Here is a 26471-nt window from a genome sequence, read left to right as displayed (position 1 = left end):
CATAATTTTGGCTTAGAAATGGAATCCTGAATCCTGTTCTCTTGAGGAATTCAGTGCAGATGTAGGGCACACTGTTTTCTCTTAAAGCTTTGTGAGTTACTCTCATGAATATGCTCTGAAAAAGAATGTAAAAATCTCATTGTGGTCCAAAAGGCATAATTACCATGTGTGTAATCAATGCAGCCAATGGGGAGGGAGGGCATCACCATTGAAAAATGATAAGGTCTCTGAGAACATTTGTGATGAAAACAAGTGGTCCATCAGAGCTCCTTGTTTTACATAAGAGATGGCAGTAACTTCAAGATAATTTCCTCATTTGTCTCACTTATTTCTTATATACCTTTAGTCCTGGGCTTCCTATTGTACCGGGAGGACCGGGATCTCCAGGCTCGCCCTACACACATGGGTGGGAAGCAAAGTGAAATGGTGACTTTAATTTTCACAATCTCATCAGGTTGGAGACGCGAGTGAAGGATGTCTGGAGATTACCTTTATTCCCTGTGATCCTGTTATACCAGGTTCTCCCTGTAAATGAAATAAACAATCACCTTATACGTAATGCTTAAGTTCAGATGAGAAGAGCATCTCTAATACCAGAATTCATCTACATTTCCACTGACTGACATACAATAAAGGGGGAAATTACGGAAGACACGATGAAGTCAAGGATGGTTCATTCTAAAACATGGTTTAAAATACTTATTGCTAATAAATAAACAACTTCTTATTTTTCTTTCTTCTTTCTAACAGTTTCTTCCCAATGTCACTTTTGACACATATCATCATGGTCCATTAGCAATCACTGCATTCTCTGCTGATATTGTGATGACTTGCCACCAGCTAATCTTGTATCTCAGAGAACTAAAACTTCAGAGGCAGGTTGAAAAGAAAGAGTAGAATTCAAGCTGATGTGTCATGGAGATTCTACTATCAGGTAGAACATTGAATATTTAATGAAACAAAACATATAAAATGTTAAAGTTATGCAAAAGAGGACACTATTGGCTACAGTGAGCTGGCTTTTCTTATTTTCCATGACTTACCACTGATTCTTTTGATAAAGTCATCCTGTTTGATACATCCAAATATTGTATCATTAACAGAATCTTTAGAAAAAAATCTGTATCTTATATGTTAATTTTGTATTTTAAATATCCTAAGTGTATATCTTTCATCACATTCATGCCCAATCACAAATAGTAACGGGTTAAAGAACATATCCACTGCCCAGAACAAATGTTAAAGTGTCATCACATGATAAAATGTAACAAGGCTTACAATTTCTCATTTATCCAAATAAAAGAGTCAAAATTCACCAAAGAAAAAGTAAAAATGCTCAGGGAGCTTATTTGATCAAATTTATTAGACTGTAAAGTAAACATACTAGAAATCAGAAAGAAAGAAATCAATCAAGTAGAAAACCCAAGATAGTGATAACACTTCCACTTACTCTGTCTCCCTTTTCACCTTTGGTAAAGGGTTCCCCCTGGGAAAATGGGTAGAAAACAGAATCAATTATAAACTCTTTTAGAAATAATCTCTCCAAAACTGGAGGAGGATCAATCCTGCAGGCCAAACTCAGGCCTCCATTGCAAATGTGCCTCGAACATGATCTAGAATGTCACACAGTCTGCCTGTGCAGCTTAGAAGAAGTGTATGAAAATTAATTTAAAAACTCTTTCATTTTCCCATATGAACGGTAAGTTAATCACCCTAATGTTATTTTGAGGATCCGGAGTGGTTGACAAATTGGAATGCTGTCCAAGGCCAAAGCTTCCTCTTGCACAGTTTGCAAAGAAGACAGTCTCTCACACACACACACACGTTCAATCAGAGGCAGAATGAATGGGAAGATGCTGGAGTGATCAATGGAAAAGCATGCATTTGAATTCTTCCAGTTACTTAAGCTGATGCTTAAACATACAGTTAGAGTTTAAATTAGTGTTTCCAAATACAAAATCATCATTTTTGAAATACTTTACTAATTTTCATTTTTACTTTAATGAAAATGACTTGAAGGGGTTAATTACTGGGTGAATAACCGTACAAGTCTGTGGAACTGATAATATTCATGTTGGGTTTGGGTATGAAGGTTCTGGGGAGACAGAAGGCATTGAAGGTATGCAATTTATTAAACAACGCTCTCCCCACTGTCACTGTGTTACCAACACCACAACGCAGCCATTACAGAGAGAGGGGGAGAGAGAGAGAGAGAGAGAGAGAGACAGAGAGACAGAGAGAGACAGAGACAGAGAGAGACAGAGAGAGAGAAGTTTCCCTGAATAGCTTCTGTTCTTGAAGTTACATGATGTGATGTCATTTCACTTTCACATCATTGCTATGAGGGAGAATTTGTCCCATTAAGAGGGAGGTGGAAAGAGAAATTGGGAGTTTGGGATTTGCAGGTACACACTACTATACATAAAATAGGTAAACCACAAGGTCTTACTGTAGAGCACGGGGAACTATATTCAATACTTTTTAATGACCTATAATGAAAAATAATATAAAAAGGAATATATGCTTATGTATAACTGAATCACTATGCAGTACACCAGAAGTTAACACAATGTTGTAAATCAACTATACTTCAATAAAGAAAAAAAGAATGAGCAAAGAGACTCAGAAAGGTTCTGACCGACTCTGAGTTATTTCCCCTAAAAGAGCGTTCACCTACTGTATTTTCCCTTGTTCATCTTGTCTACAAATCTGTGAATGTTAAGATATAAATCATCTTGACTATCATAGCACCTCTGGTGTACATTGTTGATGCCCAATAAAATTTTTATTAGATTAGGGAATTTAAAGTTACACCGATGTAACAATAATAGCTGACATCCATTGAATGCTTACAACGTGTGAAGTGCTGTTCTAATCTCTTTACACACATTAACACAGTTAACCTCTTGGGTCATTGGGGTAGGGACTAGCAGTATACCCATTTACAGAGGAGGAAACTGAGGCCCGGAGAAGTTAAGTCATTTCCCCAAGGTCACATAACCAGTAAGAGGTTGTTGAGGGTTTAAACGCAGGCAGCCTGACTTCAGTCCCAGGCTTTGCTTGCTCAGTCTGTTTGATTTTATTTGTAATTTAATTGATTTCTTATTTGACTGGAGTGAATTGACAGTAAGATGGAAGTCATAAATTTTTAAAAATTTTCTTTTGCATATGAAAGTCAAGGGAAATTGTGAGAACCATTATATTGTATAGTTCTACTCTCAAAGGTCCTCTTAGAGGGAGAGGGTATAGCTCAGTGGTAGAGCACGTGCATGTAGAGGTCCTGGGTTCAATCCCCAGTCCCTCCGTTAAGATAAGTAAATAAACAATAAACAATAAACCTAATTACCTCCCTCTGTAGCTCTCCCCACAAACGGAACTTGACCATCAGGTCACCATCGGGAGATAAGTGGTTACTGAACAAGCCTTGGTGCTCTTCCTCGTGCCCTGTGACCTAGGGGCTCTGGGGCTCCCTGTCTTCTCCCCAAGGTTCCCCAGCTCGCCGCAGGTACCTGGGACCATGCAGCTAGTTCTGACAATGAAATGTACGCAGAAGTGACACGTGGCACTTGGAGGCTGAGGCAGTGAGGACCCCATTCGTGGTTCTCCAGTCCCACTCTCCTCCCAGTAGTGGCTGAGAAGGTGGCGTATATCAGTCGATGCAGCTATGCGGTGGTGATCAGCCCGGTGACCACTTACTGAGGGTCGCATGGAGCAGAACACCCACTCCTCCCATCCGTGCTGGGTGTGCAGCATGAGCAGGAGAAAGCCTCTCTTGGGTTGAGCCATAGAGGTTTCAGGGTGAGTATGTTACACAGCGTAGCCCACTTACTGTCACTAATACGGCCAAACATGATCAAATCTCTTATTAATGGAGAATTTCTATATATTAGCTTAGCGCTTTACTTATATTCTTGCTTTCCAGTCTTAAGTGTAAAAATCAATCTGATTTTTAGCATAGGAGTTGACATTAATGAGGTATGAGCAATGGGCCACGCTGTTTTTGTAATTGCTTCGTTTCTGATTATATTCACATTGTTAGCTCAACATCACATATTATCTCAATATGTCATTACTTATTGAGAGCCTCTGTCAAGCCACATTGACTAAAATAACTGCATGTAAAAGAAAAATAAACCCAAACTGGTAACCTCATATTTTGACCTCATTCCAATGGCTACTATCTGGGGCGAGTCATTTACATTTGAGAGCCTTTTCTCCCCTTATCTGTAAAATCTGGGGGTTCAACCAGATGATCTCTAAAGTACATTCTAGCTCTGATATCTTATTATCTGGTTGTGTTCTAAATGTCCTGTAACGGGGGACAGGCTGCCATTTTATTTTTTAATTTTTATCTAGAGACACTGGGGATTGAACCCAGGACCTCATGCATGCTAAGCACACACTCTACCACTGAGCTATACCTACCCCATCCCTGGCTGTTCTTTTAAAGTACTCTTTAGGCTCAGAATTCAGATTTGGAGGAAGACTATTCTGATGGGGCCTTTCACTTATTATGCAAAGTGAAGTCCAGATCCTGTTCTGGAACTGAAAGTTTGATATCACAAAGAGCTACAAATGCTTTGCCCATAATGTAAAATTTGTGTTTTTTATGTGCGGGTGGGGAGAAAGGCAGGCAAAGATGTATAAAGGAGGCAGGATATTAAAGGATTAAGAGGGAACTGACAAATAGGAGAGTTAAGAGGAAAAGAAGTTTCTTTCTCTGGGGAAGACAGATGGAGGTGAAGGTGGTCTCAGTGGAGTAGGTGTTGTGGCAGGACAGAGAGCCAGAGACAGTCCCTCAGGGACTGTGAAATCCTCCAGCCCTTGCTGCTCAAAGCCTGGTCCAGAGACCCACCGCAGAAGGATGACCCGGGAGCATTGAAAAATACAGCCACTCAGACTCCAGCTGGACCTGCTGATCTAAAACTTGAATTTCTAAAGCATCTCCAGGCGATCCAAGTACACACTCCCTATGAGAAGTGCTGCTCTAACCCATGGAAAGCTTCTCTCTTCTGCTCTCCACGTCCCTGCTATTCCAGGGGAATTTTAGTTACATCCTGCTGCCTGGTCACGAGAAAATTAAGAGAAGGCGAGTGTCAGTGTTCCAGCTTGGAGGGGAGACAGTGGGGACCTTGAGGGGCAGGTAAGGGGCGTGAAGAGGTGCCCGTAGGTGTGGAGTATCGGGGGTGAGCTGGCAGATGGACTGGGCAGGAGCCAGCAGGCTGGATTTGTGGGACAGATGACATTGCCCAGACACACTTGGCAATCCTCAGTTGCAGAACCCCAGTAAGGACTGTGACTGGCTTGGACTGAATCCGGACGGCAAGCATCACTCCTGGCATGGCAGAGCTTTGGAGCACTTGGGTGATGCACTGATTCTAAAGCTGCCTGAAAAATTACTGTCATGGCCAAAGATGCTTAACATTTAAAGCTGAAGCATGGAACCTTCGGCTCTGTAATATTAAATTCTTTTCATATGGTTCCCGTTTGGCATGCGGGCATCTGAGTGACCGCTTCCTCCATTATCCCTGGTCAACCAATAACCTTTGTGCACCCCGGCAAGGAAAGAGGTAAAAGTAAATTTTAAAAAAGTATTACATTTTTAAAAACAAAGTATGTCTGATAATTGTGGTTTCTTGAGGGCTACTGTGGGGTTTTCTGTGTTTTTTAATAATTTTTTTTTAAAGCAACATGACAAAAAGTGATTTTTCTAACTAGGATTCATGTAATTGCTTTAGGTAGTCCTAGTTGAATATAAATGATACTATCTTCTTGTGCTTTTATTTTTTCCCCACCAAAAGGACTAAATTTTGAAAGGAACTGGTCTCAGTAATACTGAAAAGTGGTTTGAGAAGTCACTTTGATCTTATAAAAACTAAGAATAACTTCAGAGAGTATGCTGAGAGCAGTTGTTTGAGCAAATAGATAAACATTTCTCATTTTCTGGATAAATTAGCTCCAGTCCTTTTTTCCAGATTATTTTCCATTTATGGGTTATTATAAAATATTGAATATTATTCCTTGTGTTATATAGTAAGTCCTTGTTGCTTATCTATTTTATGCATAGTAGTTTGTATCTGTTAATCCCATACTCCTGATTCCTCTCCCTCCTTTTTTCCCCTTTGGCAGCCATAAGTTTGTTTTCCACGTCTGTGAGTCAATTTCTGTTTTGTAAATAGATTCATTTCCATCATTTTTTTAGATTCCGCATATAAGGGATATATAATATTTGTCTCTTTCTGTTGACTTACTTCACTTACTATGATAATCTCTAGGTCTGTCCATTCAGCCTCAGTCTTTTCTTCTTCCTATTTTATTTTATTTTTTTAATTTTATTTTTTACTGAAGTGTAGTTGATTTACAATGTTAGTTTCAGGTGTACAGCGAAGCGATTCAGTTATACATATATATTTTTTCAGATGCTTTTCCATTATAGAAATTGAATATAGTTCCCTTTCCTGTACAGTAGGTCCTTGTTGTTTATCTATTTTGTATACAGTAAGGTATATCTGTTAATCTCAAACTCCCAATTTATCCCTCTCCATTTTACTCAGCCACAGAAAAGAATGAAATAATGCCATTTGCAGCAACATGGATGGAACTAGAGATTATCATGCTAAGTGATGTAAGTTACACAAAGACAAATATCATATGATATCACTTATTTGTGGAATCTAAAAGAAAGATACAAATTTTATTTACAAACCAGAAAAAGACTCATGGACATAGAAAGCACACTATGGTTCCCAAAGGGAAAAGGGGGGGAAGCTCTAGTCTTTTGATATATTTATTTTATTATTCACTTTAGCTATAATGTTTAGTTATAGCAGGGCAGCTTAGTGATTTTAAATCCTGGGTTCTAGAATCAGTCTATCTAGATGGATTCATGGTTTCAATACTCATTAGCTGTGTGACCTTGGGGAAGTTACTTAACCTCTCTGTGCCTCAATTTCCTCATCTGAAGAATGAGAGTGGCAATTTCTTAAAAATGAGCGAAGTGAATTAATACATGTAAAAAAACATAGTACATGCTCGAATACCTGATCTATTTATTGCTTTCTATGGTAGGGGCAACCAAGGGTGCATGGAATTGGGGCTGATTAAGAAAAACATTTAAAATTTTGTCTTTTGGATAGTCTTCCTTTGCCCCCAAAGCTAAAATACTTACAGATTCTCCTTTTTCACCTTTAGGGCCAATGGATCCTGGAAATCCTGGTGGTCCAGTTTCACCCTTTCAAGAAAAAGCAGAAAAAAGATTTTGCATGAGGCCAGATGGGTTCCTCTGTGACTGCCAAGGCCACAGCGACTGCTTGTGCCCCTTCTCACTGTGGGATTTTTCTCTTATCCTTCAAGAGGCAATGGAAAGTTCTGAATCCAGTTAGACTCTGTATCATGATGCATTTGCCAACACTCCACAACGCCTTTAGGTCTTTTAGAAATCCACAAGATTCATTATGACATTTAAATTTATATGAAACCAAAGTTAATTATTTTTCAAGGAAAGAACATTTAGAGGAACAAAAATGATCATTTTGTTTCTGCGGCAGCAATTTTCTTTGGTGATCTTAAAGACATAGATGGTTGAACTGACACAATAATCCAGACTCATTTCATTTCTGACAGTTCTTTCTTTTTTTAGGTGGGGAGAAGTGGAGGAATGGGGAGTCACAAGAAGGAAAACAAGTCTCTCTGCTGTTCCCAGGATTTAGGCAGCACTTAAATGATTGGCTGTGGACAAAGAAGGCATTCTTGTCAATGTGGTGACAGCAGCGCCTTGGAAACATCTAAGAGATTCTGGTCAAAATCACACATTAAAAGCCAGCAGTGTTCCTTGGTGTTCCTTCTTGTATCTTAGTGTTCTTGATTCAGGATGTGGTGGCTAATCTCAGAGGGGTTGGTGTGTAGATTCTACTGCTGTCTGTGTCTGTTCTGGGGATTCGTAGGAAGGCTGGGTTCCCAACGGTAGGCTGGTTCTGTGATTCTGTTCTGCCAGCCAGTGATGTATGACATGGCAGTAAGTCGTGCATGTGTTGAAATTGGACTTCTGGTTAAATCTTTTAATCTACAGAATAAATTGAGTCCCTTCTTTGGCAAAATTATGGTGGGAGATGCAAAGATGATCAAGACTGGGTGCTAAGGATGGTCACAACTATGAAAACTGAAAAGAGATAAATGGGACCTCTTGAGAAGAAAGTTTGGAGTGGACGAACAAATCATTAGTGAAGGCTTAGTATGTGTCAGTCTTGTGCTTTGGGGAAGTTCACCTCGTCTCATTTGATTTTAAGCCCACCATCAACTCTTTGTGCGAATATGACTACACTCATCTTACAAATGAGGAAACTGAAGCTCAGAGAAGTGAAGTGTCTTTCACAAGGACACACAGCTGTAAATGGCATGATCAACTTTTGGCCGCAAAGCCAGGGCTCTTTCCACCACTCGATTATTCTCAACCCTGGTGGCCTGCTGGAATCATCTAAAGCCCTTTTAAAATAATAGCAATGTAGACCCCACCCCGGATCAATCAGAAACATGAGCTCTGCCCCACATCAGAGTCCCTTGAGATAGGGCTTGAGCACTGGCACTTTCTAAAAGCCCTCGGGTGGTGCTAATATATAGCTAGGGTTCAGAGACACCAGGTCTACCCTAGTGGAAGCGGAGATCTGTGAGAGCAGCTTGAAGGAGCTTTAAAATAGAGGTGATCTTACTCTCCTTTGTACATTTATATCAGGCAGTGCATCAAGTTCCCTGTAAACTCTTCTAGCTTATTTCTTTGGCTGGGAAGAGGAAACAGTTAGGCCATTGGCTTTTTCTAATTCCACTTAAGATTCTGAAGCCATTAAAAAAAGATTTTGAGCAATCGAAAAGGTCCTTCGAGTTTGAAATACACCTGTCTAACAGAATCAAATTTCTCATCGTTGAGGTCTTAAGAATTCCTGAGTAACATATGTTTCCTAATGAACATAGCAGAACAGAAGCCAGCTGTTTTGTTTCAAGAAATGAATCATCATTTAAATACTTTAAAAGTGCCACAACTCTCTGTGCTCAGCTGTCTGAAGTGACAAGCATTGTGGCTTTTTTTCCCCCTCCTTGGTCTGCATGAGTCCGGCAGTAATTGCTTAAAATGTAGTGGGTTCGTTACGGTGGTGTAGGAATTCTGGAAGCTATCTGGTTACAGGAAATAATGCTAATGTTCTAGCAGTACAACCCGAGACACATAAATGACATTATTGCTGTGTAATCAGTTCGGGGGGATGTCCTTTTAAGAATGTCAAGGTTTTGTTTATTTCACTTTTTTTTTCTTGCAGCAAATTTCATTTTCAATGGTCAGTCTATAAGAAGCCCCTACTTTCTGTTGAGACTATCTTTGAGCTTTCTTTCTTTTTTTTTTTTTTCCTGGTGACGGATGTATGATCTTGTGAACAGATCAGCTGCACTGATTTACGAGGCACAGAAGTCATATTTTCTTGGACTCATGTCAAAGTACTCTGCCCTCAATCAAAAGGGTTTTTACAGGGCGAATGAAAGAGGGTAGCACTCCCAGGCCACGTTCCCTCAGAGTATTTTCAAATCTACTCATCTCTGTCCGTGGGTTTAAGGTGCATTGTGTTGTTCTCGAGAGTGGCGCATGCGCGCTGAAGCCAAGGGCATCACAATTTCAGGATCGAACAGGAGTGAAACATCTTTCTGAGTGGGCAAGTGAGCCTGTCATCTTCACAGCTAATATAATTAAACCTGTGAATGATGACCATGATAAGGCCATGGAAGTTCATGGAAGTTCACCAACATTTTAATTTTAAGCTGTTTGGAAACAATTATTTGGTTAAACCACAACTGTTCCATTCTAAAACCCCACCTGCAAATGCTCCGGAGGCAGCTTAAGTTTGCACACTTAAGAAGACACAAAAATAGAGCCCGAGGCATTTTGTCGAAAAGGCCTTCAGATTGTATTTGCCACCTGGACGGATTCATGCAACATCTAACTGGAAACTGAAATGTGTGATCTAATTTCCTTGATCTGCTACAGCACCTTCCCCTTGATGTGTTCCCTTCCTTGTAGTCAGCTACTCAGGGGTCTTCACTTGGAAGCTGATTTCCGTCCTGCCTGTGGTCGGGAGGCAGGGAGGCCGGTGCCCACCGCAGGCTGGATGTGGAGACCCACGTGGCGGCGGGACCGCCCTGACGCGTGAGTGTGTGAGTTGGTGTGAAACCCCAGATGGTTTCCCTCACTTTGAAAATTTCATTACCTTCTCTCCTTTTGGGCCACCAGCTCCATGCTCACCAAGGTTTCCCTAACATAAAACAAATAAAAAAAAAGAGAGAATCCATTTTTAAAAATGCTTTCCATTCCTACTTTAAATGTACAAAGAGTCGGGTAATTGCACTGTCACAGCTTTTTTTGGAAACCCTTTCAATCACTTTTGCCCCTCTCATGTTCTGTTAAATGTTCCTGAAAAACACTAACTTTAGAGACCCTACCTTTCCTCCCAGGAGATGACTCTGGAGAAATATCACAAAATTAGCAATACTCCAAATTAATGCCTGGCAGCCTCACCTGGCCCCCAGTCACTCACAGATACAACTTTCTAGTGTTAGTAAGGACATCTCTGTTGGTCAGTATAATGGACACGCATTGATTGACCTCGTGGCTGCACCTGCCACACTCCTGACTTGTATTATATGGCCCTCTCCTTGTTGCCTCCTGTCTCTCTGACCTCTCCTCCTTGTCCATCACCTAACCAGCCAAGGTCGGGCTTCCTCAGGACTCTCTCCAGGCTCCCTCTCTGTGACTCAACATTTCCTCCCACGCACTCTTATCTCCTCTCGGGCTCAGGCGTCACCTACACAGAGACAGACACATCTGTAAACCCTGCCCACATCTTCTTTCTGGGTTTTGACCCACATATTTATTTTTCCACTTGATGTATTCACTTGTAAACTCTAGAAGAGATTTATATTCAATACATTCAAAGCTGAATTAAAAAGTACAACAAATACAAGCATATATGAGTGAGAAATATAAGAGAATTACATCACGTTGTTAACACTTGTTAGTTCAGAAGTCGGAGAATGATCAGTGACATCTTTCTAATGTAAACCTGCAGTTAAATCTGGCTTATTAAAATGAGTGGTCATTTCACTTTCCAATTAAAAAAAAAATCTGAATTCATCCTCTCCTGTCCATAGAACTCTTTCTTCTTCAGTCTGGGTGTCACTGTTAACCCAGCCCTCCTCTATTCCTCAAGTATGATGTCACCAGTCTAGTCACCTCTGTCCCCCCAAATCTCTTCTCTTCACTCTACCTGCCTTCAGTGGGAAAGCCACCATCATGTCTTACCAGGATTATTGCAATGGCTCCCCAAATGATCCCCTATAATCCACCCCCACTGTCCCCACATACCCGTTCTCTGTATAATGTCAGACAGTGATCTTTAAAAGATGTTCTGACCTCCTTCCTTCAAAGCCTTAACAAAGTCATATAAAGGTCTTCTCGCAGTCCACGATGACCTGGAATTGAATGGCCACCCATACCCAGTGCCGCTCCTAACATCTAGGAAGGACTCAATAAATACTTGTTGGATAAACAAGCCAATAATTCGAATTTATGTGTTTTTTCCTATTGAAGTTCTTTTTTAATTAAAAATACATGTGTAGTTCGAAAAAATTAAAAGCACAGAAATATTTAAACAACCAACATACACAGAAGCTCCCATTCAGATCACGGTGGCTATGGTTTAACCTTTTAAATGTACTTTTCATGGTACTCATGCAGCTCCAATGAAAAATAAGTAGTTGATAACTGCATTTTTATTGGTCTTGTGACAGATATTCTCTCATTTTTCCTACTTACCTTTGATCCACAATGCCTAAATTGAAACTAAAAATCATAGTCTCAAGATCCTGGGCTATAAATTATTACAAGGACATATCTGAAAATGAAGTTTGACACTCCAAGACGCATACGCGAAGAATCGGCAGTTACATAATGGTAAGTTGTTTGAATGCCAGCTGCAGATAGACGTAACAATTTTAGGAATTTCCTGAAATTACTAACCATTTGGGCCTGGTGCCAATCACTGTGCACAGCCTGTCAGAGCCTCTCTCTCCCTGGTTGTGCTTATGCACATGCGGTGGTCTGGGATACAATTTGTCCGGAGGTGGTCGTTGGGTTGGGAGGCCCCATGCTCTTGGCTTGCAGAGCAGAAAAGCACTCAGAGTACATTTGGTGAGAGAGCATCTCACAGTGTAGACCTTGGTTCGGGTCCTCCTCCCCATCTGACCCCGCAGCAATCAAAAGGGCATCAGAGATGCTGTGGTTGGGATGAAGAAATGCCTCTGTAGCACCAACTCATGTTATTCCATCCATATACTCTATCGTTCTAAAATTATGATTTTTCTGGAGGCTTTCATATCCAGAGAAACAATGGGTCACTTACTGCCTAGCAGAGCACCATGTGTTTGCTTCACTCAGTTGCTAAGTCAGGAAATCCATCTAATCAAGGACCCTCAGTGGCCTCTGCAGGTGTTCTCCATTCTTGGGCTAACAATACTCAAGGCAGAGGCAAACTTGAACTTCAGTAGCATTTATTTGTTGACATGTGAGATTTTCCTCCCTTGCTTTCTCCCAGCTAATTGTACAAGACGATTACTTGGCTCTACAGAAATAATAAGTGTTTCTGGTGCCTGCGGTTCTGCCTCAGATGCAATTCTAATTTTACTGGGTCACTTTGTACCTTGCTGTCATGTTATTTGAATGGATTCTTACAACCTTTTGAATAACTATAATAGCTGTGCAGTTTTGAATGTGCTTGTTTAAAAGTTTCTGTGGTGAACTGGTGAGGGTTGTTGTGTGGGGGGTGCTACTCAGCCTGCGCATTTCAGGAGTTCTGGGGAGATGAAGACGGCAGAGTAGGAGGATTCTGAGCTCACCTCAACCCCACGGGCGCATCAATACTACACCTGCCTGTGAAGCAATTCTCATGGAAAATCAAGAAGAGACTGACAGAAAGACTTACATAATCAAGACTGTAAGAAAGATCTACACAAAATCAGGTAGGGAGGGAAGAGAAGTGATCAGGTGTGGACCTGTGTCCATATAGAAGGGGAGGGGGATTACACAGCCTCAGAGATCCTCCCTGAGGAGTGGGTGGGTTTGAACCACATTTTGGGCACCCCAGCCTTGGCTTCTCATATCAGGAGGATGATTCCCCTTAGCTGGTTTGAGGCTGGTTTGTCAGTGGCACTGACAGTGTGGCTATAAGAAACCTAGTGTCTGCTTGTAAAGAGCACACACATGCTTCCTTACTCCTGAAACAATGTGGAGAAAGCAGATGAAAACTACCCAGGACTCTGACTTGTCTCCTGAGGCCATGCCAGCATGTGCCCCAGCTCATGCTGTGCACCTGGTCCAGCTCTGCTTGTTCCACTTGCTCTGTAGTGCAGTTGCACACCAGTACAAGGACTGCCACGCCCAAGGTGGGTGCACAGTTGTAGGGGGTGGAATGGGCTTACACATGGCACAGCATCTGAATGGGGGATAGTGGTTATTGCTGGCACTTAAGGAGGCAGCAGGATGGGAGCTGTCCAGAGCTCTGATGGTGCCGGGACCACTGTAGCCTATGCCCTGACCCACTGAACACCCACTGTAGCCCCTCTTGCTCCAGCACCGCTCCCATCTTGGGCAAGGGTACTGGTACTGGGAGGAGGGAGAGTACACACTTAGATGGAATGGAGCCAGCTCTGACTTGACCCCCAGGGCTTCTGCTCCAGCAACCTGGAATCTGCCCCAGTCCCCAGTGGGGCACTAATGACCACTGAGCAGAGGACAAGCCTCAGCTCACACCTCGCTCTGGCTCTAGCCTTTACATCTCCAGCTCCCTTCCTACCAAGGTGGCAGCTGCCAGCACACCCAGGAGGAAGATGTGACCTGTGCTTACTTCAGATTCAGCTCTCCCATCAAAGCCACAGCACACACAGACTGTATAGGGATGATCCCACACAAATACACCCCTTCAAGACTGGGACAGGTAACTGTTTCACCCAATTTCATACAGGTAGAGACAGTTAGCAAAATGAGAAGACAGAGGAATTTGATTCAAATAAACAAAAGAAACCCCCTGAAGAAAAATAATGAAACAGAAATAATTTATCAGCTAAAGAGTTCAAAGCACTAGTAATAAGAATGATAGCTGAATTAGAGAAAAAAATGGATAAACACACTGAGAATTTTAATAATAAACTAGAAAATATAAAAAAAGAACCAGTCAGAACTGAAGAATACAATAACTAAAATGAGAAACACTAGAAGGATAAACAGCAGACTAGGTTTTCATTGACACATAAAAGATACAGAAGATAGAATAATGAAAATCACCCAATCAGAACAAAAAGAAAAACAAATTTTAAAAAGTTAGAGCAGTTTAAGTAACTTCAGAGACAACATCAAGTGTATGAACATTCACATTATGGGGTCCCAGAAGAAGAACAGAGAGAGGGGTTGAAAATGTATTTAATTTCATCAAATTGTATTTGATGAAACTGTGGCAGAAAACTTCCAAAATCTGAAGAAGTAAAAGATTTCCAGGTACAGGAAGCACAGAGGGTCCCAAACAGGATGTACACAAACAGACCCACGTCAAGACATATAATTAAAACGGCAAAAGTTGAAGATAAAGAGATAATTCTAAAGGCAGCAAGAGGAAAACAAAGAGTCATATACAAGGGAACCCCCATAAGTCTGTCAACTGATTTTTCTACAGAAACTTTGTAGGCCAAAAGGGAATGGCATGAGGTATTTAAAGTGCTGAAAGGGAAAAAACCTACAACCTAGAGTAATCTACCCAGGGGTTATAATTTAGAATTCAAGGAGAGATAAAGAACTTGTCTGACAAGAAAAAACTAAAAGAGTTCATTAATATTAAACTTATCCTAGAAGAATAGGATAAAGGGTTAAAGGGTCTTCTCCAAGTAGAAAAGAAAAGGTTATGATAAGAAGTAAGAATCTATAGGAAAGGAAAAATCCAACTAGTAAAGGGAAATATAGAGCAATGGCTGTGACTCAATTACTTAAATAAGCTAGTACAAGATTAAAAGAAAAAAGTTGTAAAGTTGACTATAGTAATGAAGAGATAAATATAAAGATGTAGACAATGATATCAAAAACACAAAATGTGGGGGAGGGGAATAAAAATGTAGATTTTTTTAGCATGTGTTTGAACTTAAATGATTACCAGTTTAAACCAAGCAGAAATAGTTATAGGTCAATGTATATGAACCCCACAGTAATCAGAAATGAAAAACCTACAGTAGGTACACAAAAACTAGACAGAAAGGAACACATGCATATCACTAAAGAAAATCATCATCAAAATACAAGGGAAGAAACTAAAAGAAGAAAACAAAACAGAAGAATTTCAAAAACAACCAGAACAAGTTACAAAATGACAGTAAGTACACACATGCCAATAATCACTTTAAATGTCAATGAACTGAATGATCTAATTAGAAGAAATATGGTGGCTGATCGGAAAAAAAGAAAAAACAAAAACCAAGACCCATGTATACGATGCTTACAAAAGACTCACTTCAAAGCTAAGGACAGATACAGGCTGAAAAAAAAGGGGATGGAAAAAGATATGTCATGCAAACAAAAAAATGGAGATAGCAATAAATACAAAGGAAAGCAGTCATAGCAATACTCATATCAAACAAAATCGACTTTAAAACAATGTCTATAGTGAAAAACAAAGAAGGGCATTATATAATGATAAAGAGATAATTGCAAGAAGAGGATACTGTACTTGATAACATACATGCATCAAATACAGAAGCATCTAAGTATGTAAGGCAAATATTAGCAGATATAAAGGGAGAAATTGATAATAATACAATAAACTAGAGGAATTTAACATCTCACTTACAGCAATAGATAGATCATCCAGACAAAAAATCAATAAGTAAACAGTAGTCTTAAGTGACATGTTAAACTAGTTGTACTTAATAGATATCCACAAGACATTCCATCCAAAACCAGCAAAATACACGTTCTTTTCAAGCGTCCTTCAGGATAGATAACATAATCGACCACAAAACAAGTCTCAACAAATTTAAGGGGATAGAAATTACACCAATTATTATTTCCAACCACAATCATATGAAACTAGAAATTAATTACAGGAAGAAAACTGGAAAAACACAAACATGTGGAGACTAAATATGCTACTGTAAAACCAATGGGTCAATGCAGAAATGAGAGAGGAAATCAGAAAATTCTTCAAGATAAATGAAAATAAAAATACAACTTCCCAAATTCCATGGGATGTAGCAGAAGTTCTATCAGGAAAGTTTACAGCAGTTCAGCCCCACCTCAAGAAACAAGAAAAACCTTAAATAAACAACCTAACCTATCATCTAAAGGAATTAGAAAAAAAGGACAGTTCAAAGGAAATGATAAAGATCAGAGAGGAAATAGAGACCAAAAAACAATAGAAAAGATCAATAAATGCAAGAGTTGGTTTTTTGAAACTATAAACAAAATTGGTAATCTTCTTTGAGGCTCATCAGGAAAAAAAAAAAAAAAAAAAGAGGACCCAAGTAAATGAAATAAGAAATAAAAGAGGAGAAATAACAACCAATCCCAGAGATAGAAAAATCATAAGATAATATTACAAAGAGTTAAAGGCCAATAAACCAGACAACCTAGAAGAAATGGATAAATTTCTAGAAGCACAATCTTCCAGGACCGAATCAGGAAGAAATAAATAATCTGAATAGATCAATCACTAGTAGTGAAATTGAATTTATAATAAAAACACAGCAAACAAAGGTCCAGGACCAGATGAATTCATAGGGAAATTTTACCAAACATATAAAGAAAAGCTAATATGTATCCTTCTCAAACTATTCCAGAAAACTGAAGTGGAGGGAATACTCCCAAATTAATTCTACAACACCACCATTACTCTGATGCCAAAACCAGATAAAGACACTACAGAAAAAGAAAATATCTCTGCAAAATATGGATTCAAAAATTCTCAACAAAATATTAGCAAATTAAATTCAACAATTTATAAAAGGGATGCAGGGATGGTGCAGTATCCACAAATCAATCAATACGATACACCACATTAACAAAAGGAAGGGTAAAAATCACATGAGCATCTCAATAGACATGGAAAATGCATTTGACAAAATCCAACATACATTCATGACAAGAAATCTCATCAAAGTTGGGGTAGAGGGAACATATCTCAACATAATAAACACCATTTATGACATACCCACAGCTAACATTATACTCAATAGTGAAAAGCTGAAAGTCTTTTCTCCAAAATCAGGAAGGAGACAAGGATGCCCACTCTTGCCACTTCTATTTAACATTGTATAGGAAGTCCTAGACACAGCAATCAGACAAGGGAAAAACAAAAACAAAAACAAAAGGCATCCAAATTGGAAGAAAAGCAGAACTGCCACTATTTGCAAATGACTTGATACTATATATAGAAAACCTTAAAATCTCCACCAAAAAACTATTAGAACTAATAAATGAATTCAGTACAGTTGCAGGATACAAGATTAACATATAAAAATCTGTTGCTTTTCTATATACTAACAATGAACTATGAGAAAGAGAAAGCAAGAAAAAAATCTCATTTAAAATCAAATCAAAAAGAATAAAATACCTAGGAATAAACTTAACCAAAGAGGTGAAAGGTCTATATTCTGAAGTATAAGATGATAATTAAGGAAATTGAAGAAGATACAAAAAAAAAAAATGGAAAGATATCTCATGTATTCGTGTATTGGAAGACTTAACATTATTAAAATGCCCATGATACCCAAAGCAATCTGCAGATTTAATGAAATCTCTATCAAAATATCCATGACATTTTTCACAGAACTAGAACAGACAGTCCTAAAATTTATATGGAACCATGAAAGACTCTTAAGAGCCAAAGTCATTTTGAGAAAGAAAGAATAAAGTTGGAGTTATTACACTTTCTGACTCTAGACTATATTAAAAAGCTACAGAAACAAAAACCATATGGTACTGCACAAAAACAGACACATAGATCAATGGAACAGGACAGAAAGCCGAGAGATAAACCCACGCACCTATGGCCAATTAATCTACGACTAGGGAGGCAAGAATATACAAAGGAGAAAAGACAGTCTCTTCAATAAGTGTTGCTGGAAAAAAAGGATGGTTGCATGTAAAAAAATGGAATTAGAGCATTTTCTCACACCATATACGAAAATAAACTAACAGTGGATTAAAGACCTAAATGTAAGACCTGAACTCATAAAACTCCTAGAAGAAAACATAGGCAGAACACTCTTTGACATAAGTCAAGGCAGTATTTTTTTGGATCTGTCTCCTAAGGCAAAGGAAACAACAGCAAAAATAAACAAAAGGACCTAACTAAATGTAAAAGCTTTGGCACAGCAAAAGAAACCATGGCCAAAATGAAAAGATAACCTATGGAATGGGAGAAAATATTTGCAAATGATTTGACTAATAAGAGATTAATATCTAAAATATCTAAACAGCTCATACAACTCAGTATCAACAAAACAAACAACCCAATTGAAGTTGGGCAGAAGACCTGAACAGATATTTTCCCAAAGAAGACATACAGATGGCCAACAGTTGCATGAAAAGATTATCAACATTGTAAGCACAAGAGAAATGGAAATTGAAATCGTAAGATATCACTTTCCAGTTGTCAGAATGGCTATGGTCAAAAAGTCTATGAATAACAAATGTTGGCAAGGTTATAGAGTAAGAGAAAAGGGAACAGTTGCACACTGTTGGTGGGAATGTAAATTGGTGCAGCCATGGTGAAAAATCCTTAAAAACTAAAAAATAAAACTACTGTTGATCTAACAATTCTACTCCTTGGTATAGATCTGAAAAAACAAACAAACAAACACACTTATTCAAAAAGATACCTGCACTTCAATATTCCTAACAGCATTATTTACAATAGCCAAGATACAGACACAACCTAAGTGTCCATCAACAGAAGATTGGATAAAGAAGGTGTAGTATATATATACAGAGGAATATAACTCAGCCATAAAAATTATGAAATTCTGGCATTTGCAACAACATGGATGGACTTAGAGGATATTATGCTTAGTGAAGTAAGTTGGACAGAGAAAGACACATACTGTATGTTATCATTTATATGTGGAATCTAAAAAATAAGATGAATAAATATAACAAAACAGAAACAGACTCACAGATACAGAGAACAAAGTAGTGTTTACCAGTGGGGAGAGGGTTTGTGGGAGAGGCAAGATAGGGGTAGGGGATCAAGTACAAACTATTGTGTATAAAATAAATAAGCAACAAAGATTTATTGTACAGCACAGGGAATATAGCTAATATATTATCATAATTTCCAATGGAGTAAAATTTATAAAAATATTGAATCACTATGTTGTACACCTGAAACTAATATAATAATGTAAATCACCTGTTCTTCAATTAAAACTTTTTTAAAAATTAAAAAATAAGTCTTGGATATGAGAACACGTCCTCTGTCTCTTGTGGGCAATAGTTGATGGAACTTTGGAATCTGTAGCTAGGCAAGTGGGAAGATACAAGCTATTTCAGGCTCCCTGAAAAGGGTATTCTTTGGAAAAAAGGGAACATCCACACATGTACAGGCTGAACCATAAGAGATGGCCATTTCTGTGGGCTCCTAAGGGCCACATATCAGCAATTCCTTATGACTCAATCTAATAAACAGACCACCTCACAGGACAAAGGGTCATTAAAAATCCCCCAGCTTAGTCCTTGGGGGACTTATTCAATGCTAAGCATGAGGGAGGGACATAAAGTTAAAATAAAAACATGTTATCTATTATTCACTGTATCGTGTCCACTACCCCCATTCATATGTTGAAGTCCTAACCCATAGGACTTCCGCATGTGACCTCTTTTAGAAATAAGTCCTTGCAGAAGTAATTCTTTAAGATGAGATCATACTGGAGTAGACTGGACCCCTAATTCCATATGACTGTGTCCTCATTAAAAGGAACTTTGGACACAGAGACATGTATGTGCACAGGGATGACACCATGTGAAGATGGGAGTCTTGCTGTCACAAGCCACGGAGCTACCAGAACCTGGGCAAGCCCTGGAACCAAACACTCTTGCACCTACAGAGACAGTGTGACCCTGCCAACACCTTCATCTTGAACGTGCAGCCTCTGCAAGTGTGAGATGGCACATTTCCAACACGTAAGCCAATGTGCTTGTGATGCTTTGTCAGAGTAGCCCTAGTGAGTCAAAATATGACATGTGGCCTCGGAGAGCTGTGCCCACATGGAGAGAAACCCTAAGGGCGTCTCTAAGCCCACCTTCTCAGTTACTCGCAGGAACACCACCGTTCACCAGCTCCGGTGGTGGCCCACAAGGGGAGGGGCGGACCCAGGGGAGTTTCAGCGTTCTCTGTAATCATGCTAAAATCCGAAAATCCATATGACTGTGCCTAAATCCATGATGTCTGCCAAACTAGTGGATCCTGGGGCACTGGCAGGGAGAGACAGGAAGCCGGGGCTTAAATTTTATTTCTAAACCTTCCAGACCCAGAAGGGCTGCCTCTAGCGTGTCCACGGAAGTCTTCACTTTCTGTGCCGTGTTTTGTGTTTAACTCACTGCTCAGGAAGACCTTGAATATTTGATTTTGGAGAAGTGTTTTCTGTCCTTTCTAGCCTGCATCTATGGAAATGAAGTTGTGATTTGATACTTGAAAGGAAAAACAGATTATGTTGCTAGCAAATTGGTTATTTGGATCAACAATTTGGAGACGTGAACACTGGAATTGGTTGCTGGGAGGCACAGCATCAATCTCCAACAGATGAGACTCATTCTCTGCAAATTGCCCCGAGTGTGCTGTTGTAAGATAACCAACTACACATTTTCAACGTGGATCTTTAAGAACGGTATCAAATGTTAAATCTGCCGGTACTTGGCCTCCACCGATAATGCCATTTTTTTTTTTTCCTTTCCCATCTAGAGTGTTGTAGGGAGCTCTGGATCTGATGGCTTTAGCAGTTGACAGAGCCTATCAAATTTTTATTAAAATTCCCAGAGCTGGAGACAAGGCAGAGCAGTTTGCTGGACGGTGAGCAGATTTTCCTTAAAGGAAACAATATGCTCAGTGTTTTTGCTTCTTTGCAAACAACCCTGCAGGATGGGAGCAGCCGATTTGCAAATTATTTTTGTGATGGAGAGGAAAAGCTACCTTTTATTCTTTGCATCTTCAAGTGGATATGCAAAAATACATATGAACATATAATCGTCCAATCTTCCTCCTAAGCCTCTCTCTATTCCTCACTTCCCTCTTTTCTTCTCCAATTGACTTTTGGATTTGTGCTGTAAGAAAAAAGGGCTTCTTATACCTAAGCTGCTCCCTCTGATGATGTAAGTAAAACTGAAGGGGAAAAAATGAACTCTTGTATAAGGGCCAAAGGATTTGCCTTTGAGGATTTTCCTCGAACAAGGGAAAGAGCCGGTGAGCTATTTCGGGTTAAAATGGGGAGAAGAGTATGAACGGTCTGCTTCTCATCCTCCTGTGGGCAGCTGGTTCAGCAGGATCCAGGCTGCAGGACAGCTGGAGCTGCTGCAAACTGGTGCACTGAGGGCTAGGATACAAGTGCAGACATTACACACATCAACGCCAATTTAACAGGGAAGAGTATTTTAACCTTGGGATGACATGTTGTATGTTTCCATGCATGGCCCCTCACTGAATCTCTAGGAAAGTTTCACTCAGGGCTGCCTTTCTCTCTATGCTTATTTGCTACAGCCAGACCATCAAGCCCGCAGTGAACTGCAAATGGAAATGACCTCCTCATCCAAAACAGATGAGGGCTAGGTGGGGCGGGGAGGGACCCTGCCAAGTGAAAATGTGCATCTCACTCATCATGGCAAATCTGGGCCTGTCTTTTGAGATGCTGAGGGTGAGGAGCTGGAGGCGACAATCCAGGAAGGATGCTCACTGGGAAGGCGGACCCCACCTCGTCCGTCCATCCTGGTGGGATCTCAACGTAACAGCTCTATTCCCAGAAGGAAACAGTCAAGTATTTGGAAAGCCACCTTCCATTAATTCCCAGATGGGTCTAAAGCCTTCTGATGTTAAATGGTAATAATGTTTCACTTGGGGAAGAGAAGCTATGGTCTCTCCTCTCTCTCCAGTTAAGCTCCAGCTCTAAGGTGGCTACATTTGAGCAGACGTGGACTAAATACCTTTGAGCCTCAGTCCCGTAATGGTTAGTAACAATAGCTGGAGTTCTCTGAGGTGAGTTAATAGCTAAATTCAAAGAACTAGTTTACTGTTAGCAGGACTTTCCATTTGCCTGCTCTGGTCAGCCCTATTTTTGGGGAAACATAACCTTAAAGTTAAAAAACAATGTACATTCTCAACTTTAGACTCTAAAATATAAATGCACTATATATCTTCATTTAAGGGAAAAGTGACTCCTCAGCAAGAAAAAATATAGATAGAAGTAGCGTTGGGAGATCTGTCAAGATATGAGCTTTAAAAGTTTTGCAAGGGACAGCAAATATTTAAGTGGTTAAGTAGCAACTCGGTAAGTTTTATACCGAAGGTGGTAGTAATATAATGTGTTCTTTAAATTTTTCTAGCTGACCGTGTGACATCGGAGCCAACTCATTCTCATTATTTTGAAGCATTTATGATAAATCCTATTTTGTACCAGTAGACGTCATTACAGAAAAGCACTGTGTTTCAATTGATTAGATTTAGATATGCTTCTACGTTTTTTCAATGTGGGCCAAGCCTTCATGTTTTGAAAAAGCTAGTAAAGGTCTATTCAGGAAATGTTTAATAAAGAATCATAAAATATACCTCAGACATTCTTACTAATATAATATTCCCTGGAAAGTCTAAGTAAATGAGAAAATTTAAGATAGGATTATTCAGGAAGTGTAAGAGACTGTCCATACTTTATTTATTTTTTTTTTGGCTTGTTTGCTTGTTTTTGCATTTTTTGGTTGAAATGTAGTTGATCTACAGTCTACAATGTTGTGTTAGTTTCGGGTGTTTGGCAAAGTGACAGTTCTATATACGTATATATACACTTCTTTAGATTCTTTCCTATTATAGGTTCTTACAAGGTATTGAATGTAGTTCCCTGTACTATACAGTGGGGCCCCATTGTTTATCTATTTTATATACAGTAGTGTGTATCTGCTAATCCCAAACTCCTAATTTATCTCTCCCCAACCCGCTTCCCCTTTGGTAACCACAGTTTCTTTTCTATGTCTGTGATTTCTGTTTTGAAATAAGTTCATTTGTATCATTTTTTAGATTCCACATATAAGTGATATCATATGATATTTGTCTTTCTCTATCTGACTTATTTCACTTAACATATGCCATGTAAGTCACTCCATGTTGCTGGAAATGGCAGGACTTCGTTTCTTCTTAGTGCTGAGTAATTCCACGCTTTTGATTTTAAATTTATCGACCGCAAATGATCGAAGTCTTTATGTTAGACTTAATCTGATTAGAGAAGAATTGGGGTTTTTGAATTAGTTAGCTTGTCATTTCACAAACTCTTTTCTGAGCATTTGCTCTCTGCAAGGCCTCTGCTGGCATGGGCACAGAGTGCTTCTTTGGGATTTTAAAGCAGAGGAACAACAGTCATCAAAGGAATTTACAGAAAGGGAGACACAGGAGAGACATAAAAGGGGGGCTGTCTTCAAATTTGCTTCCTTGGGTTTGGTGCCAGTACTCACCAGCAGCTTATCAAGAATAACCTGGGATATGATAAAAGATCCTAATCAGTGGACAGAATGCCCCACAAAAAGTGATCAGACCCCAAATATGTGCTGAACGATGAGCCAGTCAATGGTTTCACTTAGGTCTCTGAGTCTCACTTAGTTACCAACACCCTTTCTCTATCTGTTGTGCTTCCTTGAAGAATTGGGAGAAAACGCTACTCCCCTATGTGATATTCGATCCAAACTAACTGTAATTTAAAACTCTTGGGGAAGTTAAAGTGGCTTCTTCCTGAAAAGTGGGGGGTTTCCAGTCTTGACCTGTAGTGTGTAAATATTGGTTTGAGATTGTAGTTGGTTTGATTAAAAAAAAAATCCATCACCAGTAGCACTACACAGAGCTTTAAGATAGCAAATCACCTCTCTCTGCCCTCAGGGAGGCTAGAAATACTACACCATCAGTGGTGAAACATGATTTTTGTGTTAATTTTTGGCATGAAGTTTTTCAAACTTTGAAATAAACTTTAAAATAACGATAAAATCTTGATTTTATAAAAAGACGCTGAGCAAAATAGTTTTTTTTAAAAAACATTTTCATTATGGAAAGATGCTAAGTATGTATGGTTACGTTTTGAACTCTGAACATTTGGGAATTAAGATTTTTTTCCCCCCAAAATACCATCGCATAAAATCTCTATATAAGATGTGAATGAAAGAAGCTATACCTTGAGATAATATTCGCCAAGAGTCTGTTGTAATCCTTGTATTCCAGGAGGTCCCTGTATCAGAAACAAATCAAAGATGTACGTAAACATTTACCGAAACAATGTGTGTTTAAATAACGTTGCTAAGAACCCTTGAAATTTTACAGTTAAGAGAAAGAGTCTATTTAGTCAAGTATTCTAATTAATAGAGAATTACATAGATATACACTTATCATCAGCTTCCTAAAGGCATTTCTAGGCTAAATCCTGCATGAATCCAAAGACAGTTCCTAAGTGAGAACGTCTAACATTTTACTAGGAGGTGAGCCATTGGCATATTATTTATTAAAAGGAATCATACCCATAAAACTCCTCAAGGAAGAGGCTTAAGAGCTTCAGTTTATTTTTGACACGTCTTATAGGGCTTTGATCAACGTATTATAGAAATACATGCCCACGGGTCATTAACTTAAAAAAAATAAAGGCACAATGTATTTTTTTATTGCTTTACTTTTTTGAATTAGCTGGGTGACAATGATCTGCATACGGACTTTCAGGCCAGAAAATGATATCTACTACATAACCTCAGGCTTCATACATTTAAATACGTGGAGTTTTCAGTTGACGTGGAACTATCCACGAAGTACTATGGTGAGCTTTGGGTGGATAGGAAAGAAGACATTTGTCTGTCTCTAAAACTTCCAGGAAGAGAGGAAGAGAAGAGTTTGTCAGCAGCGTTTGGCAGGAAGGAGCTCTCTGCAGGAGGCCCCTTTTGTCTGATCACTAACCTGAGACCCGGCACCCTCACACTACACCCATCTCCAGTCCTAGCACACCTTTCAAATCCTTTGATTACACAATACCTTGCCTGACCTGTTGGCTTTCTCCATACATCAAAGAAGTAGAAATGGAGAGTAAGTCATTAACAGATGACCAGATCTCTTCCCCAGCTCCCCTTTAGTCACCTCACGAACAGACTGTGTGAACAAGGTAACATCTAAAGAAAGATCATAAGAAGTCGACGAGCCTGCGTGCAGGGGGGTGGCAATGACTCTGAGCCTTATGCAATGATTAACTGAGATTTTGTCCTTATTTTCCCTTTAAAACTTTCATAGCTGAACAGAATCTTTGGAGATGGCCTTTGGGGGACACGAGTCCACCATCTCCCCAGATTGCTGGCACTCTGATGAAAAGCAGCTTTTCTTTCTATCAACACTGCCCCTCTCAAGTGTTGATTTTTGAGAGCTGAGCAGTTGATCCCAAGTTTGGTAACAAGTTTTCTAAGTTTTTCTGAGTTTTACATTTTGGGGAGAGGGATGTAAGAAAATGCAAAGATTAGCATGATTTTAAATTAAGTTGTTCAAACCAAGAGAGATTCAGCTGTCTCAGAAAAGAGACTGCATATTTCATCAAGATCTTGAAAGTTCCTAGAAAGAAAGAAAATGTTATAAAAGCAAAGTTCTCTACATTTTATCTCAGAAAATAAGACACCAAAAGATTATGACCGAGCCAGTCAAAGTCACTGTTATACAAAGATTATTATTTCAAAAAGGGGAGGAAAACTTTGAAAAGTGAAGAAACATTTTAAGGAAGCTGGCTGCTCCCACTGATATAGGTAACACCTTAGGTATATTGAAAAGATTAATGTTGGTTAACATTTATGACGGGTACTTCTCATAAACAGCTTGTGACTGAAGATCTCTTCTAACATGAAGCCTTTGCATTGTGCCATTAAATGTTGAGGACACCAAGCTGTAGTGATGGATGGCCAGAAGCAGGTTGGTGTAACTCGTGAAAAAATAATGGGGCCTCGTGAGTCACAGTGCCGACTATGATTGGAAAGACAAATGGTGCTGCTACCTGGCTGAAATCAAAACTGAGCTAACATTAGAAAAGAATTCTCATGGCATTTTATATTTTTCATGTTCTTTTTCCATCAGTCAGCGTTGTGTGCAGCATTCCAGGTCAGTTCGTGGATGTGATGAGGAAAGACATCCTTGGGTTGGCAGATG

The 26471-nt window shown here is 39.4% G+C and overlaps 1 protein-coding gene across 5 annotated transcripts in view; it reads right to left on the bottom strand.

Moving 5' to 3' along the window:
* Nucleotides 1-26471, bottom strand: part of COL19A1 (collagen type XIX alpha 1 chain) — a 319412-nt gene that overhangs the window by 70322 nt on the left and 222619 nt on the right. For all 5 annotated transcript variants that reach the window (XM_010975277.3, XM_031455936.2, XM_031455935.2 and 2 more), the window contains 6 exons: nucleotides 24481-24534; nucleotides 10245-10289; nucleotides 7169-7231; nucleotides 1451-1486; nucleotides 490-525; nucleotides 341-394 (listed from right to left, as the gene is read on the bottom strand). In XM_010975277.3, the coding sequence (XP_010973579.3) occupies nucleotides 341-394; nucleotides 490-525; nucleotides 1451-1486; nucleotides 7169-7231; nucleotides 10245-10289; nucleotides 24481-24534 (288 nt within the window). The remainder of the gene's footprint in view (nucleotides 1-340; nucleotides 395-489; nucleotides 526-1450; nucleotides 1487-7168; nucleotides 7232-10244; nucleotides 10290-24480; nucleotides 24535-26471) is intronic.

Source organism: Camelus dromedarius, chromosome 6, assembly GCF_036321535.1.
Source record: "Camelus dromedarius isolate mCamDro1 chromosome 6, mCamDro1.pat, whole genome shotgun sequence".
Taxonomy (NCBI): domain Eukaryota; kingdom Metazoa; phylum Chordata; class Mammalia; order Artiodactyla; family Camelidae; genus Camelus; species Camelus dromedarius.
The sequence above is the reverse complement of the archived record's forward strand: the minus strand, read 5'-3'. Positions and strand labels throughout refer to the sequence as shown.